The 17,978-nt window shown below is 51.3% G+C and overlaps 1 protein-coding gene across 1 annotated transcript in view; it reads right to left on the reverse strand.

The window, feature by feature from the left end:
- The window catches only part of CPAMD8 (C3 and PZP like alpha-2-macroglobulin domain containing 8), a 91,942-nt gene extending 76,680 nt beyond the window's left edge, over positions 1-15,262 (reverse strand). The window contains 5 exon segments of the mRNA XM_063110065.1: positions 3,195-3,247; positions 3,325-3,487; positions 9,784-9,806; positions 11,370-11,521; positions 15,021-15,262. Of these exon segments, the coding sequence (XP_062966135.1) occupies positions 3,195-3,247; positions 3,325-3,487; positions 9,784-9,806; positions 11,370-11,521; positions 15,021-15,262 (633 nt within the window).
- Positions 15,263-17,978: the final 2,716 nt, after the last annotated feature.

A 17,978-nucleotide genomic window follows, 5' to 3' on the forward strand; every position in this document is an offset into this window, starting at 1 on the left:
GCCCTCTCTGGCCATAACTGCATGTTGGGCAGGAGCTGATCTCAAGTGATGGAAGCCCTGGTAGCAGGTCTGTGGGCACATGGCCCTCTTAGACATCCAGGAGCAGGATTCAGTGCCATCCACTCAGACAGCAAAACACACATATCCAGGGCTTTCAACACCACCCTAGCCAGGAGCCCCAGGTTTTAGCAAAAGACAATCACGGCAGCATTTCTGACAACAGCAAAACCCAGAAACAAGCAAACGTCCACCAGGAGAAGGTGGTTAGGTACAAAGTCTTCCTTTGGTAAAATGAACTCAGGCACAGAGGTGAGTTTGCAAGGCGACATCAAAAATGTGGGCAACTGGATAAAAATATGCAATTGAATAGTGAGATGTGATGGATTGACGGGCACAGAACTATTGCTATCTACCCTAAGCAAATCTTTGCCACTTAAATTTAAAAAGGAAAGAAAAAGTGGCACGGTAACTTGGAGGTGAGAACAGTCAAGAGAAAGCTGCATGTGCCCACAGAACTGTTTCCAGGCTGGTCACCCATGTCCCCAGGGAACTTTTCAGGATTAATTTCTAGCATATGAGCCCCACAGGGGTGGGGTCAGTGTCTGCTCTGCTCAGTGATGTGCCCCATTTGCTAGAAAGGAGGCCGGCACATAGTAGGCACCTTATATGGGTCCGCTCATGGTTTTCTAAATGGAAGTTGCCTGCCAACCACCTTCTTATCTTTGCTATCCAGGTACTGTTGGCCCCCTGTATCTGTGAGTGCCACAACCAAGGATCCAACCAACCTTGGATCGAAAATACAGTCATGCGTCACTGCATGACAGCGACACGTTCTGTGAAATGTGTTTTTAGGTGATTTCATCATTGTGCGAACTTTAAGTATACTTACACAAACCTAGACAGCATAGCTTACTACACCTAGGTTGTACGGTATAGCCACAGTCATATATGTGAAACATCATTATACAGCCATGACTGTATTCGGGAAAAAACTAATTAAGAATAATGCTACAATAATAAAAAATACAAATAACAATATAGTATAGCAACTATTTCATAGCATTTACATTGAGTTTAGTATTATAAGTAATCTAGAGATGATTTAAAGTATACAAGAGGATGTGCACAGGTTATATGCAAATGCTACACCATTTTATATAAGGGACCTGAACATCTGCAGATTTTGGTATCCATGGAGGGGTCCTGGAATCAATCCCCTGAGTATACCGAGGGACAGCTATATATATGTACAGTTGATATAAATCTCTTTCTTTACAATCAATGTCTTTCGAAAGCTCCTTGCAGCAGAACACTAGCTAATAAATGTAGGAGAAACTAGAGAGTTAGAAAAGTCACCACCTTTGCAATCACTATAGTAAGTTTTGGTTCACGTGATTCTTTAATTGTCTGTGGAAGCTACAACGATCAGGTGAGCATTTGAGGAGTAACAGGATGTCCACACCATCTCAAGTGTCCCCCATGTATTACTTATTGATTACAAAAGGGAAATGGTGACTTTGCAGGGGAGAAACCAGGCAGACCCTGCTTGAACCACCGGCCGCAGTAAACATCCCCAGTAATGAGACACATTCACATCGGGTGCCTCCCGATACGAGGCACTGGGGAGGACCCGGCATCATTTCTGTGGATCCCGTCCAAGATTCACAACCTGAACTGGGTCACAAGGAATCAGCAGGACAGCCTGCTGAGGGACATTCTGCAAAACAACTGCCTAGACTCTCCAAAAATGTCAATGTCATGAAAGACACAAAGGATATGAGGAACTGATTCTAATTAGAGGAGACCAAGAGACATGACGATTAAACACAGCAAATTACCTGGGATTAGATCCTGGACCAGCAAAGAAATGTGCTATAAAGGATATTATTGGAACAACATGGATTTTATATTAGATAGTATTATTGTATCAATGTCAAAATTCTTAAATATGATAACTGTCATTTGATTGTATAAGAGAATGTCTTTGTTCTTAAAGGATACAGGCAGAAGTGTTCAGGAGTAAAGAGACATGGTAGCTGTAACTTATCCTCAAGTGATTTATCATTAAAATAATTTTATAAGTAGAGATACACATAGGTATATATACATACATATGCATATACATATATATGTATGTGAGCATACATGTATGTATACACATACACAGAGAGGGAGAGAGCGTGTATAAATGTAGATTTTGCTCCATTACATTTGCAGATTTGTAATCGGTGAATCAAGATCCATGGTTCTCAAAGTGTGTTCCCTATACCACCACCAGAAGCAGCATCAACTGGGAAAATTAGAAACACAAATCCTTTGGCCCCTCCCCAGACTTCCCAAATCAAAAACTATGGAGAGGGATGCAGCAATCTGTGTGAACAGACCCATCAGTGATTCTGATGTACATTCAAGTTCTCAAACTACTACTCCAGGCCAAGTCTTGCCAAACTAAATCCCTCAGCCAAGTCTGGCCCTCCACTTTTTTTTTTTTTTTAATAAAGCTTTATTGGCACTCAGCCATACCCATTCATTTACATATTGTCTATGGCTCTTTTCTGTAGCAGATCTGAGTTAATTACGACAGAAACCCTCTTGTCCGAAGACCCAAACGTATTTACTATCTGGCCTCTTATGGAAAGTTCGCCCATCCCCAGGCTGGATAAAGGACATTCGGGAGCTCTCTGCACTGTTCTTCCCACATTTCTGTAAGTTTGAAGCTATTTTCAAACAAAAAGTTAAAGAAAATCCATGCCTTTTCTGTGCAAATGTATTTATTTTGAAGGAGAAATGATGGGTTTGAGGTGGCAAAATAATGTTAAAAAAATGCATGCCTATTAGGATTTATTTATTTTTGTATATTTAAACCCTTGACTTTGGTGTAAAAAGGCCACACTCTAACCAACTGAGCTAACCAGCCAGCCCCCAACTATCAAGATTTGAAAGATGTAGCCCATGGCTACCTAAAGCCCCCCAAAGCTTTGAGGAGCAGCCAGCCAGGTGTGCCCACCAGCCTCCCTCTGTCACACAGACCTTCCCTAGGACCCTCCAGGGGGCATGGGGCCCCAGGAAGGAACCAGGAAAGGAGGTAGAAAATAGAAGGGGCTAGAGAGAAAGACTGGTTGCTGATGGTGGTGCTGACCAGGTGGTCCCAGGTGGGTATGGTCCAGGCATACAGTTTCAGAAGCCGATCTCACCTTCTCGTTGACAGGCCTCAGGTCTGGGGAGACGGTGAAGACGCTTATGAGCACTAGAAGAGAGGACATACACATGTGGCACTTCCAGGCTGGGGCTGGCCCTCCCCCCTGGCCAGTGCTGACTGCCCACCTCGGTGCTGGGGCTTGTACACCGGCTTGTCCGTCTGGATGAACACAGAGGCTCCCCGGCTGTCCACGGTCACCGAGGTCTGGTTGTGGAAGAGGGGGCCCTCCACCCACCGGCCATGTCCCCACACCTTCAGGAGTGCCTGGCCCCGGAGACCCATGGGCACCTGCAGGCAAAGCACAGAGCTTTGGGACTAGAGGGTCACCCTGGGAGGGGCTGAGATGTTGGGAAAACAGTTTGGAGATCTAAAATGGGGAACGATCACCAGGGGTGACTGTGTCCCCCACGGGACACTTGGCAGTTTCTGGAGATGTTTTAGGGTGTCATGGCTGTTGGGGGGATGCTACTGTCATCTAATAATTGGAGGACAGGGATGCTGCTCAATATCCTACAGTGCACGGGACGCCCCTACAGCAAAGAATGATCCAGCTCCAAATATCAACAGCACTGAGCTGAGAAATGCTGGTCTAGCTGAATGTCATGGAGCCTTCTCTTCTGCTGTTACAAAGTTGCAAAGCTATTTTCACTGATCACCCTAGTACAGTTAGAAAACTTATTTACCACCTTGCCTAAGAGCAATTCACAGCTGGTGAGTGAGAGACAGCCCCCAGCCCCCTCATATACATACATATATACACATGTGCATATGTGTATGTATATATCATATATATTTTGTATTATGCATACGTGTGATATTTTGAAACATATATTTGATCTTCATCCCAGTCCCTTTTGTGGCATACAACTCCTAAAATCCTTAGACTCTCCAAACTGTTGACTGGTGGCTGGCAGCCCTAGGATGGCGGCTGGTCACAGAAAAGACCAAGGCAGGGCTAGAGGGTTGAAACTTTCACCTCCGGGGAGGGGGGGGCCGCTAAAGGTTAAGTTGATCACCAATGGCCAATGATTTAATCAATCATGCCTATGTAATGAGGCTCCATAAAAAAACAAAAGGCCTGGTTCAGGGAGCTTCCAGATAGCTGAACACGTGGCGGTTCCTGGAGGGTGGTGCGCCCAGGGAGGGCACGGAAGCTCCGCGCCCCTTCCCCCACTCCTCCCCCTATGTGTCTCTTCATCTATATCCTTTGTAATATCCCTTATAATAAATGGGTAAACCTAAGCATATGTTTCCCTGAGTTCTGTGAGCTGCTCTAGCAAATTAGTCAAACCCAAGGAGTGGGTTGTGGGAACCCCAACTTGACACCCGCAGATCAGAAGTTCTGAAGGCTGGGATTTACAACTGGTGTCTGAAATGGGGACAGTAGCAAGGGAATGAGCCCTCAGCCTGTGGGATCTGACACTATCTGTAGAATTGAATTGAATTAAAGGACGCCCCGCTGGTGTCCGCTGCGGAATTGCTGGCTTGCTTACTGGTGGGGAGAAAGCCCCACACATTTGGTCACAGAAGTCTTCTGTATTGAGCGCGGTGTGAGAGTATTTTTTCCACTCGATATGCGTCTGTGCTTTGCCTCACTCTAAACACACTGCGTGCACGGTGTGTGATCCCAGTGATATGGAACAAACAGGACAGGCTCATCCACAGAGACCGAAAGCAGGTCAGTGGCTGCCAGGGGCTGGGGGAGGGGAATGAGAAGAGACTGCTGCTGGGGACAAGATCTCCTTTTGGGGTGATGAAAATGTTCTGGAACTCGACAGAAGTGGTGGTTGAACAATCTTGTAAATGTGCCAAATGCCACTGAACTGTACACTTTCAAATGTTCAAACAGGGCTTGCCAGTTAGCTCCACCGGTTAGAGCGCAGCCTCCTAACACCAAGGTCATGGGTTCAGAACCCCGTACTGGCCAGCTGCCTCCCCAAAATAAATAAAACAAAATGATTAAAATGGTAAATATACATATATCTGTATTTTTTCCACATAGATGGAAAACAAAAACAACAATGACAAAAAGCCACTGCAGAGTCATAAGGATCTGTCCTGGAGTGGAAGCTTTGCTAGGACAAAATTTCCATTATTCAGGGTCTGGAGCCTGCCCTGTACAATCCCCTCTTATTTTTTTTAAAGCAATTAGCAGAACATGCAGCTTATGAGCACACTCCATAAAGGCACCTCTCCTGCTTGAAGCAAACAAAACTCACGCGTCCCTCCATGGGATCCATATGCAACCCCTGCGACACTTGTGGCCATCCCTGGGCACCCAGGGGGTGGACATTATCTCTGACCAGTTCACACGGGGAACCTGTGGACCGCCTGTGCCTAAGACCACCCACATGTGGGGTGTTCCCTTCCCGGGGATCATTTGTCGGCATCCACCGGTGTGGGCCCCCGAAGGTTGGAAGGACCCTGTTCACAAGTGTGGAGAAATGCACGAAGCATTCTGCCAAATCACCCAATGGATCCTCACAGTGTTCTGCAACATCATGCCCATTGTATGGATGAGGTTGGGGGTCATCCTGCGACCACACAGGGTCAGTCCCGCCCTCTCTCCTGCTGTCCCCCTCCTGTCTGCTGTGAATAGCATCAGAGGGACCTGCCCTGACTGCTGTCCTCGGGACCAGCCTTCTGCGACCCGAGGGGGCTCTTTCTGACTGTGGTTTCCTTTCAGGAGCAACCTAGGGGTAAACCTCACCCCCTACTCTGATGTAAATATCCCCACCTGCCCCTGTTTCTGGAAACCTCTCAGCATTAGCCAAAGGTTGAATGCAGAAGGGAGAAAAGGTCTCAGTGACCTGGGAGCAGGGGGTAGAGAGGTAGGAGGGAGATATTGGAGGGGACGGGGGCTGTATGCTGAAGGGACTGGGGGGCTGGGGGGACGAGACTTCCCCTGCAGACAGAAAGGAATGCAGACCCAAATCCGCAGCCCCCAGAAGAACTTCACTCCTTCCCAGGGAGGGGTTTCTCCCACAGGGGGAGAAGACAGGAAGGACCCCCTGGTGGGCTCTGGGCTTCTCCTGCCTTCTGTGGTTGACAATGACGATGTGGGGGGAATGGGATCTTCGTTTCACACAAGGAAGCTGAGGTTCAGAGTCTGGAGGTCAGGGAGGCTGTACCGCTTCCCCTGGTGGGTCCCCAGGCACATCAGAGCTTCTGTCCGAGTCCAGGTAGCGGGTGACAAGATGCCTCCAGCATGGGGTGCTGGGAAGCAGTAAGCCCAGATCACACATGGCCTTTAGGGACATGAAGTGACATGTTCCAGGTCACGGAGGCTGCAGAGCTCCAAGTCTCCTCTGCTCAAAGTGGAGGCCCTGCCTGGTCCTGCACCTGCAGACCCCCAGAGGTGTTTACAGAACATTCTAGACTGAGCAACCCCTCCCCCATCCCCAACCTCAGTGATCCAAGTCAACTCGCTTAACATCAGTGACAGCCAAGGGCTCGGGGGCTGAGATCCAAGCAGGAGAGACATGAAGGGCGTAAGGGAGGCACCGAGGAAAGGCCGGCATCGCGGGAGGCCGGAGCGAGGGTGGTGGCCAGAGCGAGGGTGGTGGCCAGGCCCAGCTAAGGCAGGAGGCTCCCTGGGGCCAGCTCCCCTCTGGGGAAGGCTGTGTGAAGTGGCCAGTCCCTCAGGCCTGTCCCCCACCTCGATGAATGTCCAGAGGCAGCTGGCTTCACCCTGAACCGGCACCCTGTCCCGCCAGGCCAGGGAGACCCCTCAGGCTGCAGGACCCTTCCTGTCCTCCTGGAAGCCCAGGATGCAGCCCAGTGACCTGATGCCTTTCTTGGATATGGGCCTAGGTGAGCAGAGAGCCGGAAGCCCAGCCCCAGCCACCAGTCCAGGCCCCTGAGGCCTGAAACTCCCTAGATACTCAGACCCACAGCAGGGGAGCCCTAGCTCCATGGGCGTCCTTCAAGTGTGCCCAAGAGAGGAGTGACTGGCCCCTCTGAGCCTCCGATCTCCCTTCTGTAAAACAGTGATGATAATGTCCACTTTGAAGCACGGCTGTAACGATGGCAATTACGAGCATAAAGCCTGCCGCGTGCAATAGACAACTGCAGACAGTGGCACTGAGGTATCGTTATTTCTCTCAAAACTTTTCAAAATTTATCAGACTATCCAAAGAAATTCAGGCCACGCTGATTCCACAGATTGGAAACCATCCCTTCTACGGGGTATGGGACCTCTCGGCTTGCTCCATTCCAGGCCACTGGCTGCCTCACTTTTCCTCTTTCCTGCCACAGGACCTTTGCACTAGCTGTTCCCTCTGCCTGGAACACCTTTCCCCAGGTCCCTGCACATTGTTTCCTTTTGGTCTCAGCTCAGAAGTCACCTCCTCAGAGGGGCCCTCCCTGCCATATAAAATGCAGCTCTATGGGCTGGCTGGTTAGTTCAGCTGGTTAGAGCATGGTGTTGATAACACCAAGGTCAAGGGGCCAGCTGCCCCCAAAATATTTTTTTTTTAAATGTGGCTCTGTCCAGCCTTCCCAGCACTCTCTCCTTCTCTGATATATTTTAAAATAAAATCAAATTCTTCTGTTCTCTGACGTGATCATATTTATGTTATTGGGTGTTGATTGTCTGGTCCACCCCCTCGACTGCCACCGACAAATCTGGTGACTGAAACAACAGGGAACATGTCCAATTTTGAGTTCAGGACTTTAATAGATACTTAAGAGACATTTGTTACACAGATGCACGGGTAAGCCTGAAAACTGGGAATAAGGCAAGGCTCACAAGGTTTTAGAAACACTTTCTAGAAAGTTCCACCAAGGACCGCTAAGCAGCATCCTTGCTGCAGAGGTGAGAAGGTGAGTCTCAGATTGGGCAGGGCCTGCCCATGGTAGCCAATGCCAGTGTTGGGTTCCTACAGCACTGGCTTCCAAACTGCGTACCCCAAAACTTTCACATCCCTGGAGAAGCTCCCAGGACTGGCAGGGCTGGGGAGTGGGCAGGGGAGTGAGGACGGGGTCCTGCACCTGTAAGTGCAGCTTCCCTTCTACCCAAAGCCACACCTGATGTTCACACCCAGTGCCAGCGCCATGATTCCATAGAGCAGTTTCTCAGCCTCGGCACTATCAGCATCTGGGGCCAGATCGTTCTTTGTCATGAATGCTGTCCTGTGCATTGCAGGATGCTAAGCAGCACCCCTGGCCTCCACCCACTAGGTACCAGTAGCAGTACCCCCTCCCCAGCTATGACTATCACAAATGTCTCCAGACACTGCCAGTGTCTGAATCCCATCGCCCCACCCCAAGTTGAGAAACGCTCATTCAGAGCTATGCCAAGTGCTAAAGATCCCAAGCTCCTTTCTTGGGAGTCTCTAGTCCTAAGCAAAATCACACAACACTTTCATTGGTCTCTTAGACAAATCCCCAGCACCTACACTGCAAAGAGAGCCTTCTTACACGTGGTTGCCAGGGACGACACATAATCTTAACATCATTCCAGGGAGCCTGGCTTTCTGATTCACAAGAAAGCAGAAATAATCATAGGAAGCCGGCAAGGGCAGCTCTAGGGTCTTTATTTAGGCTTTCCCAACTGTTGACATCCGTGGCTGGATTATTCTGTGCTGTGGGGGTTGTCCTGTGCATTGCAGGGTGTTGAGCTGCGTCTCTGGTACTAACCTCCAGATGCCGGGATCACCATCCCCCTTCCAACCAAAAATGTCCAGACATTACCAAATGTCCCCTAGGGGGCAAAACCACCTCGGGGCGAGACCCACTGCCTTAGAGAAAGGGTTCTATCATTGAAAATAAGGCAGGAAGACCACCCCCCCCAGCAATTAGACATGAATGACACACCCCTTGGACAAGGAACCACCTCAGTCTTCGTTCTGATCACTGGGGGTGGGCACGTTATAATTTACAATCAATCTCAAATTGGTCCATTCTTCCATGGACTCCCTTGAGAATCTGAGAAAAGTTAAGGAATAGCTAATCCAAAAAAAAAAAACCAAAACAAACAAACAAACAAAAAAACCCCACAATTTCAGGGCTTCCGAACTCCCTGAAATCCAAGGACTCGTTTAAAAACCCATGTCCGAGAATGACTTACAGCATAGTTTGGTACGTAAAATAACTTTAAAATAACAACGTTCAATGCTGAAGAGGCTGTGGGCAATTTGGTCCCTAACATATTGCAGTTGATGCTGTGAATGGGTACTGCTGTGTCTCCTAAGACAAAGCATGACCCAACGACAGGCTTGGATCCTGACCCAGTAATTCTTGTGGGTGGTTTACCCTAAAGAGGCATCCAGAATGCTAAGACAGCATAAAAATGCTGGCAATGTTTGGATTACAACATCGAAACCCTGAAAACAAAATAAAACAAAAATCTAACCACATCCAAGGTGGGGGGTTAGTAAATTAACCCCCACTAAGAGAGGTGCGATAGGCTGTTGTTTACAATAAGATGCAAATTATAATTGTCAACACTTAAAAACATGGAGGTGTGTTTATGACGTGTTAGGAGAAAATAGCAGGAAACACCATGGCGTGTACCCTTTAATTGAAACTATGAAAAAAGTCTTTATGTGAACAAGGATTTGCAGGAAACATTCACAGCTTACCTTGAGTTTGATCGTCCCTTTATCTAAAAGTGAAAATAAAATGAAAAAGGTTACACTGGGAGCTGTGTTTTTCTGTCTCCCTGAGCTGCAGCCTTACAAACAGGGACTTTCTCAACCCAGAGGGGTTTTCTTTGAACAAATACACCCTAGGTCATGCTGGCATGGGCTGGGCTGGAACTGGCAGAAGTATGAGGTTTCCTCCAAGCTGGCACAAGCCGAAGGCCAGAGGGGATGGACAAAGCTGAGCTGTTCAGGAGAGAGCTGGCCTGCCTGCATACTTCATTCATGTCACCCCTGGCCCCCGCCCAAAGTAAACTGTGAGGGGTGTGAAGGGAAAACACCAGAGGAGAGGAACAAGGAGAAGGGTGGAGAAAAAGAAGAGGAGACTGAGGTCCCCAGTGGACCTGACTGGTCTCCCATCACCTCATGCTTCTATCCACACTGGGTCATTTGTGGTTGTGACACCTGTCTGGGTCATTCTGGCCTCCAGAACTTGATTAGGCATCTACTATTTTTGCCTCCCAGCATTCATTCCCCATTTCCTGCTAACAGAACCCCAATTTCCTTGGAGGAGCTACCTGCCCAGCTCCCAATCCATGTGGCTCAGAAGGGCTCCACCCACCTCCCTTGGGATTCTGTGCTAATCTGCATAGGCCTTCCCACTGGTGACAGTGATTGGTTTGGAGTTGAGCACATGACCCAAGATGAGCCAATTGGTACACTCCATTCCCTCTGGTCACAGTGGTTAGATCAGGATTGGGCAAATGACCCAAGATGGGCCAATCAGAGGGAATCCTAGGACTTTATGCAGCAGTCCTGGGAAACTGGCAGTCCCTCTGATCTTGGTGGGAGATGCAGTTCCCATCAGAATGTGGGGCAAGGAGCCAGCCAGCAATGCCAGTGGACTTTCTTCCTAGTTCTGAGAGCCCAACCTGAGCTGCATTTCAGGGCTGGCCACCCAAGTTGGGACTGTCTGCTGAAGTCCTCCTAGCTTCCACATTCCTATCCCTTCCAAACACATTTCCCCACATTCCCAGGGGACAGATGCTGCCTCACTGGCCTTGGAGACCCTGACATTGTCTCTGTGTCTCCTGTGGCCTGATCAGGCTCTGCATGAGGAATGTCATCTGATTTGACCAAGGAGATGGGGGAGAGACTGGCTACAGGGCCTCAGCTCCACTCAGTGACAGACCTGTGAGGGCAGGTCTGGGTCTAACAGCTCAGGGGTTCTGGGAGCCCAACAAAAGGTCTGAAGTGGTCATGAGATCCCCTCCAGGCCCCCTGTCCCACCAAAGCTGACACTGGAGAGTGCCCTGACTCTATCCTGATCTGCACCCACAGAACCAGGACCACCGAGGAACAATGTGCTCTGCTTTCCAAGACTGGGTAGGTAGCTGCCCCTTCTGGGCCTTCCTCTCTCCATCTGTAAAATGGGGAGAATGCAATGTGCCCTCCCTCCCTCCATCTTGGGATGTGAGATGGAAGAGAAGCAAAGCAGTGCCCACGATGCCCCAGCCCTGAAGGCCAGCGAGTGGCTCCACTTTGCAAAGGGAGAGGAAGCCCTGGTCAGGCACCCGGGGACCTACCCAGGATGGCTCCCTGGCTCTGCGCCACCGCCTCACCCTGGGCCACCAGCTGAGCCTGGACTGTGACTTCCCTTGGGGAGTTAAAGATGGTCACGCTGATGGCTTCCTCCACTCCCGAGCGGAAGACAGAGGGAGCAGCAATCAGATAGCCCCTGCAGGAAACGAGAACCAAGGTGAAGGTCTGACCCACCCTTGGCCTCGCATCACCCCGGCTAGGTCAGGACTCTTCCCAGGCAGACTCTCGCCTTTTCCTGGTCACACCTGCCTAGCATGTCGCTCTATGTGCCCACGTCCCCCACCAATCCTTGAGACCCAGGGTTGGCTTATTCATCTCTGAAGCCCCCATGTTGAGTATGAGTCTGGCCTCATTGGATCCAGCCAGCACTACACCCTGCCTTGCTCTCTGCATTCCAGTCTCCAGCCTCTTTTCTCAGCTACTTCCTTCTGCCACAGGACCTTGGCACATGCTGCACCCAGTCTGAAATACTCTCCTTCATAAACCAGGTAACCAGCAGGATCCCACTTCATCCTCACAGCCACCCTGTGAGAAGTGCTAAAATCACCCCTATTTCCAGAGTCAGAAAATAAGGCTCAGAGAAGCCAAGTCATGGGCCCCCGTCCATGAAGGACCAGGATTCTTACCCAGGCTGCCAGACCCCAAAACCCAAGGGAAAGAAGCAGAATTCATTTTAAGAACTGAAACCAAACTGAATGGCCCAAAACAGGAAAAGTTCCATGAACAACTGCATGAGGCAGCCCTCTCTTTCCACCTCCAGAAGGGAGGTGTCTTTATCCTTCTTTCCCGATTGGAAACTGATGCTCCAGAAGGATAAGGAACATGCACAAGATCGCACAGCCAGGCAGGAGAGGGCTCTCTCTTAGGGCACCTGATCTGGATGCCCAGGTCCTTCCCACTGGAGCTCCTGACTCCCAGTATCCTCAACCTTCTGCAGAAAATCACAAAGGCTCTGTAATCACATGAAATGCTTATGATGCATCAGCACATACCAAGAACCCTGGCAACAAAGGCACCACAATTCTGACCATACAGAACTATGGGCACCGGAAAGAGATAGGCTGAAGGGAAAAACTGGACCAGGCACTGAGATTAGGAGAGGTTTGCATTTCCTCAAAATCTTCTCTTGGACAACCTCACATCCACATGCAAAAAGATGAATTTAGGGGCTGGCTGGTTCGCTCACTTGGGAGAACATGTTGCTGATAGCACCAAGGTCAAGAGTTTGGATCCCCGTACCAGCCAACTGCTAAAAAAAAAAAAGCCAAACAACGTATAAAAAGGTGAATTTAGACCCTTACCTCACACCATACACTAAGATTAACTCATAGTGGGTCACAGATCTAAATGCAAGAGGAAAACTATAGGAGCACTGGAAGAAAACGTAGGAGAAAGTGTTCGTGAGCTTGAGTTAGGCAAAGATTTCTTGGATAAGATACCAAAAGCATGACCCATAAAAGAATCATTGATAGGGCTGGCTGGTTAGCTCAGCTGGCTGGAGCACAGCCTTGTAACACCAAGGTCAAGTGTTCAGATCCCCATACCATCCAGCTGCCAAAATAAATGAATAAATAAATAAATCATTGATAAACTGGACTTCGTGACTTCATGAAGATGTCATAAAAAATTTTGCATTTTCAAAGACACAGTGGACTCATGTTGTTTGCTGCCTGGCTGCAGCACTGGCTACATTGTGCACTGACTTTGGTACCACACTGTGCACTGTCCAAAATGAAAAATGACCAGAGTTCAGTCCCCTGGGAGATGTGTGTACTGTCTGACTCCAGGACCGAGTTACTGCAGCTTGTGATGACCCTAGGTACATGTTGTGTGCCATCTAACTCCTGCACTGCCCAGCACGTGCAATGACCCAGGCTCGTAGGTGTCCTGTCCCACTCCAGCACAGAATGTGGTCTCCTTTAGGACAGAGTCTTAATGTCCAGCCCCCAGCTGACCCCTAGAGTTTAGATGGGTCTTGCATATAGCTCCTGCTGAGTGCAGAAGAACATTTGAGGAATATACAAGTTATGTGTTCACTTTCCTTGGTCACCTTTTAAAGTCCTAACCCAGATGTGTGTTAAAATCCTCATCCAACTTCCCAGATGTAACCAAATTCAGAAGTTGCAGCTGTTTGAAGCTGTTGGGATGCTTGCCAGCCGATCACTGTCACCCCTGACCCACCCTCCAGCAATTAAGCTGAGAGTGGCTCCTCATTCTTCTGGTCATGGAAGGTCCCAGACTGGGGAAGGTGGTGTTTGGTTAAGTATAGACAGAACTGGTCTTACAACAGTGTGCAAATCTATGCTGCATTCTGGGGCCAGGGATTCCTTACGCAAGTCACTCGGGTTACGCAGGTGCGTATCTGGGGCTATTCCTAAAACGGGATTCTTTGGGCAGGATGGACCATGTCTCTGATTTAGAGGTTGGCTAACCTGGGACCCTGGGTCAGCCATTTGGGGACTCTTCCCCACTGTGCCTCCCAGCTCGGGGATTCCATTTCACTCAACAGATGTTAAGATCCCAGGGCAACTTTAGTAAGAGGCTAACACTTCCAAGAACTGTTTAAAACTCTGCAACACAGGGACTCTGAATGTGGCCCTTACACGAGTAAGGCAGGGTCTCTCACTGGGGGCCAAATCCTTTGTGGTGCTGAGGGCGGGAGACTGTCCTGTGCATTGCAGGAGTTTACCAACATCCCTGGCCTCCGCAGGGGAGATTCCACGACAAGCCTCCAGACACTGGCGAATGAACTCAGGGAGACAAAAATCGCCCCGGGGCTGAGAACCGCTCTTCTAAGGGGTGCCAGCTTGGAAAGAAGCATCAAGACAAAAGTTTGCAAGGTTCCAATTTCACAAAGCCCAGGGTAGGAAAATGCCCATGCTCAGAGAGCAATATGTCGTTTTACTTTTCAGTGACCAGAAAGGAGAGCAGCTGGAAGTGACGACACCCACCTAGTCTCACTGTTTACCTGTTTTCTGGAAACTCCTAAACAAGGGCTGCTTCTAGCCATCTCCCTAAACACCCAGCTGGACTAAAAGCCTGAGCTTGTGCAGCCCAGGGCAGCCCCCCTAATCCACAGCCCTGCAGGGCTCCCCTGAATTTGGCAGCTCTGGAAATACTCCCTATGACGCCAACGAATGGGAAACTCTCCCCAGCAGCTGGTTAATTCGCCTCCTGCTGTGGCCACCACCAGACGCTGTGTAAGCAAACTGGGGGATACGTGGAAGCAAAACGAACATTTCTCCCCCCCCTTTACCACGCCCACCCAAGGGAGACAGAACCTCCCACGTCCCCCCATGTCTTAGGCAAGACACCCGCCTCTTACCTTCATGCCTTGGACTACCGGAGATCGCCACCCAGGACGACAGTCCCGGTCGCACCAAGGGGGCGAGGTGGCGGAGGGGCGGGGCTGGCCTGGCAGCCTTTAGCTTTAGGGAGTCCCTGTACCTCCACGGGGCCACTTCGGAAGCCTCAGGGCGCCCCCTCCCCCGTTCGATTCTGGGGACAAGACTCCAGGTCCCGCCCAACGCCGAGACAGTGTGGCCTTGGACAGGTCCTTGCGACTCTCCGGGCCAGTCCCCACGATCCTCACCCCAGAGGGCGACCCGCTTCCTCTGTCGACTGAGAATACTCACGGGACCTGGGACTGCGCGGCGCGCACGCCGTCCTGCGGCGACAGCAGCAGCAGCAGCAGCGACAGGAGCCAGAGCAGCGGCCCGTGCTGGGCGCGCCTCATTTTTCGGCTCCGTGGGGGCGCGGCACCCGGGGAGGGGGCCTGGCCGGGGCCGGGCCAGGGCCAGGGTCCGAGCGCGACCGTCCCCGCGCCGCCGCTGGGGACCCTTTGTTCGTAGCCCCCGCGCCGTGCACCCGGCGCCATGCGCCCCGCTCCGCGCCCGGCCGAGCTGGGGCAGCCCCGGGACCAGCCCCCTCTCCGGGCCCGCCCCGTCCCGGACCCGCCCCGCTCGCCCCCTCCTGGACGCGCCCTTCCCCGGACGCCCGCTCCGCCCATCGCCGGACCCCGCCCCGCCCCCCGCTCCCTTCCCGGAGCTCGTCCCCTCCGCGGACTCTCCCCCCACCCACTCCCCGGACCACCCTAGCACCAGCCCCCCAGTCCCCGCCGGCACCCTCCCTGGGCCCGCCCCCTCCCAGGCCTCCCTCCGCATTTGCCCAGCCTGCCCACTTCCCCGGCTGCCACCCCCATTCGCCTCTCGGGCCGCCCCCTCGCGGCCCCCTCCCCTGGCCCGCCTGGCCTTGTCCCGCCCTGGGGCCGCTGCGTCTGGGCGCCGCCTTCTCTCCAGACCTCGCAGGGCACCGTGTCTCCATCCCGGGCCTGGACCTGGTGCCCTGTGCAGAGCGCACGGCCAGAGGACGGGCCGACCCTTCGGGGAAACTGAATCGGGACAAGGGTCGGACCTTCCAGACCCCCAGGTGCCCAAGCCCCTGCCTGTCCTTACTTCCACCCTCTCCCCACCCCGACTGTCCCCACATCCCTGCAGCCAGGCCTCTCCTCCAGGCCTCAGTATCCTCCTTCTCCTCCAGCATACAGCAGGGGGGGTGGGCACCCCTTTTTTCTCTGAGAGCAGGGTGTCCTCTCCTGCACCTCCCCCGTCTCCCCCTCAGCGATGGCCCTGCTGTGTAGGTTTCTCTTGCAGGGGTACATCCTTCTATTCACATCCAAGTCCTGTCCTCCCTCCCTCGGTGAGTACCCCACCTCCCAGCTACCAGCCACCAACCATACACTACTCTCCTGCCCCAAATCCTCTGGGCTCCCTGTTTATTGAGAACTAGCCCAAACTCTGGCTTTGATGGCCAGGACCTCAGCCTAGTTTCTCAAGCACCCTGTCCCCACCCCACTAAACTCTGACTTCTGCCACCACTGAGCATGCAGCCTGTAAGGGATGTAGCAGACGATGGCGGGAGTGTGTAGGGGCCAAAGTGGATGGGGGGTGGGGAGTTCAGCCAGGGCTGCGGTCACTCCTGCTGAGAGACCAGAGGAGTTGCCAGCCAACAAGCCCAGCCTAAGCCAGCCCTGAGCAGGCTGCAAAACCAACATGGAGGAGCACCAAGCAGCAACCTCTAGTGTCATCCTCACAATCAGCCTTTGCCCTGCCCAGCCCTGCCCCTCCAGGCCAGCCCTTGTTCCTACATAAGCCCCTGTCTCCACTCGTGGTGAGCTTCAGGACAGCTTCTGCACACTGGGCTCTGGCCACACTGGCCTACAGGGCTCCATCCACCTCCACCCACCACCACCCCAAGGCCAGGTGCTGGCTATTCCTCTGCCTGGGGTGCTCATCCCCCTGGCATCCCAAGGCTGGCCCCCTCATCTCTACCTCCAGGGTTAGCTCAACTATCCCTCCCCAGAGACCTCTTCTGGGACTGCCTATATTGTAAGGCCTAAAATTTCAAAGGCCACCTGGACATCATTGAACCTTACGGGACCATGAAAGCCTAACGGTGCATTTCCCTGCTCTGGTCAGACATGCCCCCCACCCACCCAATAGGAGAAGCTGCTCCCTACCCAGCTATTTCCCCTAGCAGCCAGACCAGCTGCACCCCACCTTGTCCTTAGCCAAACAGATTTCATGTCCTTACCAGCTGAGAAATGATTCAAATAAGCCAATCACACCCTCCTGCAGGAACCAGGGGCCACTGTACCCTTTTGTTACTAAAAAGCCTCCTCCCACAGCCCCCACTGGCTCACTCTGCTCCTGAGTGCAACCCGTACATGTGGCATCCTCTTCCCCCAGGTTGTGATTTTATGCAAGGAATGAGCTGTTGTCAGTCATATCTGTCCAGGGTCAGGTGTTGTGTGTTTGGCCGTCTTCTACTATTTAGGGTAGGGGATCCCTCCTTCACCAATGGGGTGAATAGGAGGCAAGGAGAGCACTGCCATGCCCCCATCATCCAGTTTAACTGTCTCCAGGGATGGGATCTTCTTGTCTCGTGCACACAAGCTTCCATCTGTCTCCATGGGGATGTGAGTGAGCCCTGTTTGCTGCAGGACCTGTGGCCCCCAGTTCAAAGTGGTCACTCAGCACACAGCAGAAAACTCACCACATGGAAGTCGGTTGATAATTTTCCGTGAATTATGTGAGTTGGGGTTTAACAGAGCCATTGCTAAAAATTAAATTATACAAACTTGCAATTAAACACATTATATTAAAAGCAAAGGTGTTGGAAGTATTCAAAACGCATTGCTTCCACATTTTACTGCATCTTGGTATTCTGTGCACTCTTGAGGTTGTTCGTGACTTTTGCACCTGATGGTGAAAATATAATGACGCACATCTCTTCCCAACTCTGCATTTAGTGACGTCATGCTGGTAGCTTGAAATTGGCCTAGAACAGAGTACAGTCAACTCTGCTCTAATGCTTGTTTTGAAAATGCAAATTTGTTCCAACGTGATGGACATTAAGAAGGATTTAAGCATAATGCAGTTGACTGTTGTGTTTGCTATGTGGGATTTTGTTTTCAAGAAACACTAAGTGAATTGCAGAAAACTGTACCTGGCTGACCCAAGCCACATAGAATACACAAAACCACACCTGTACGCCCTCCAACACCTATGACTCCCTCGGTGCCCCACTGTGCT

This window comes from Cynocephalus volans, chromosome 10, assembly GCF_027409185.1.
Source record: "Cynocephalus volans isolate mCynVol1 chromosome 10, mCynVol1.pri, whole genome shotgun sequence".
Classification (NCBI taxonomy): Eukaryota; Metazoa; Chordata; class Mammalia; order Dermoptera; family Cynocephalidae; genus Cynocephalus; species Cynocephalus volans.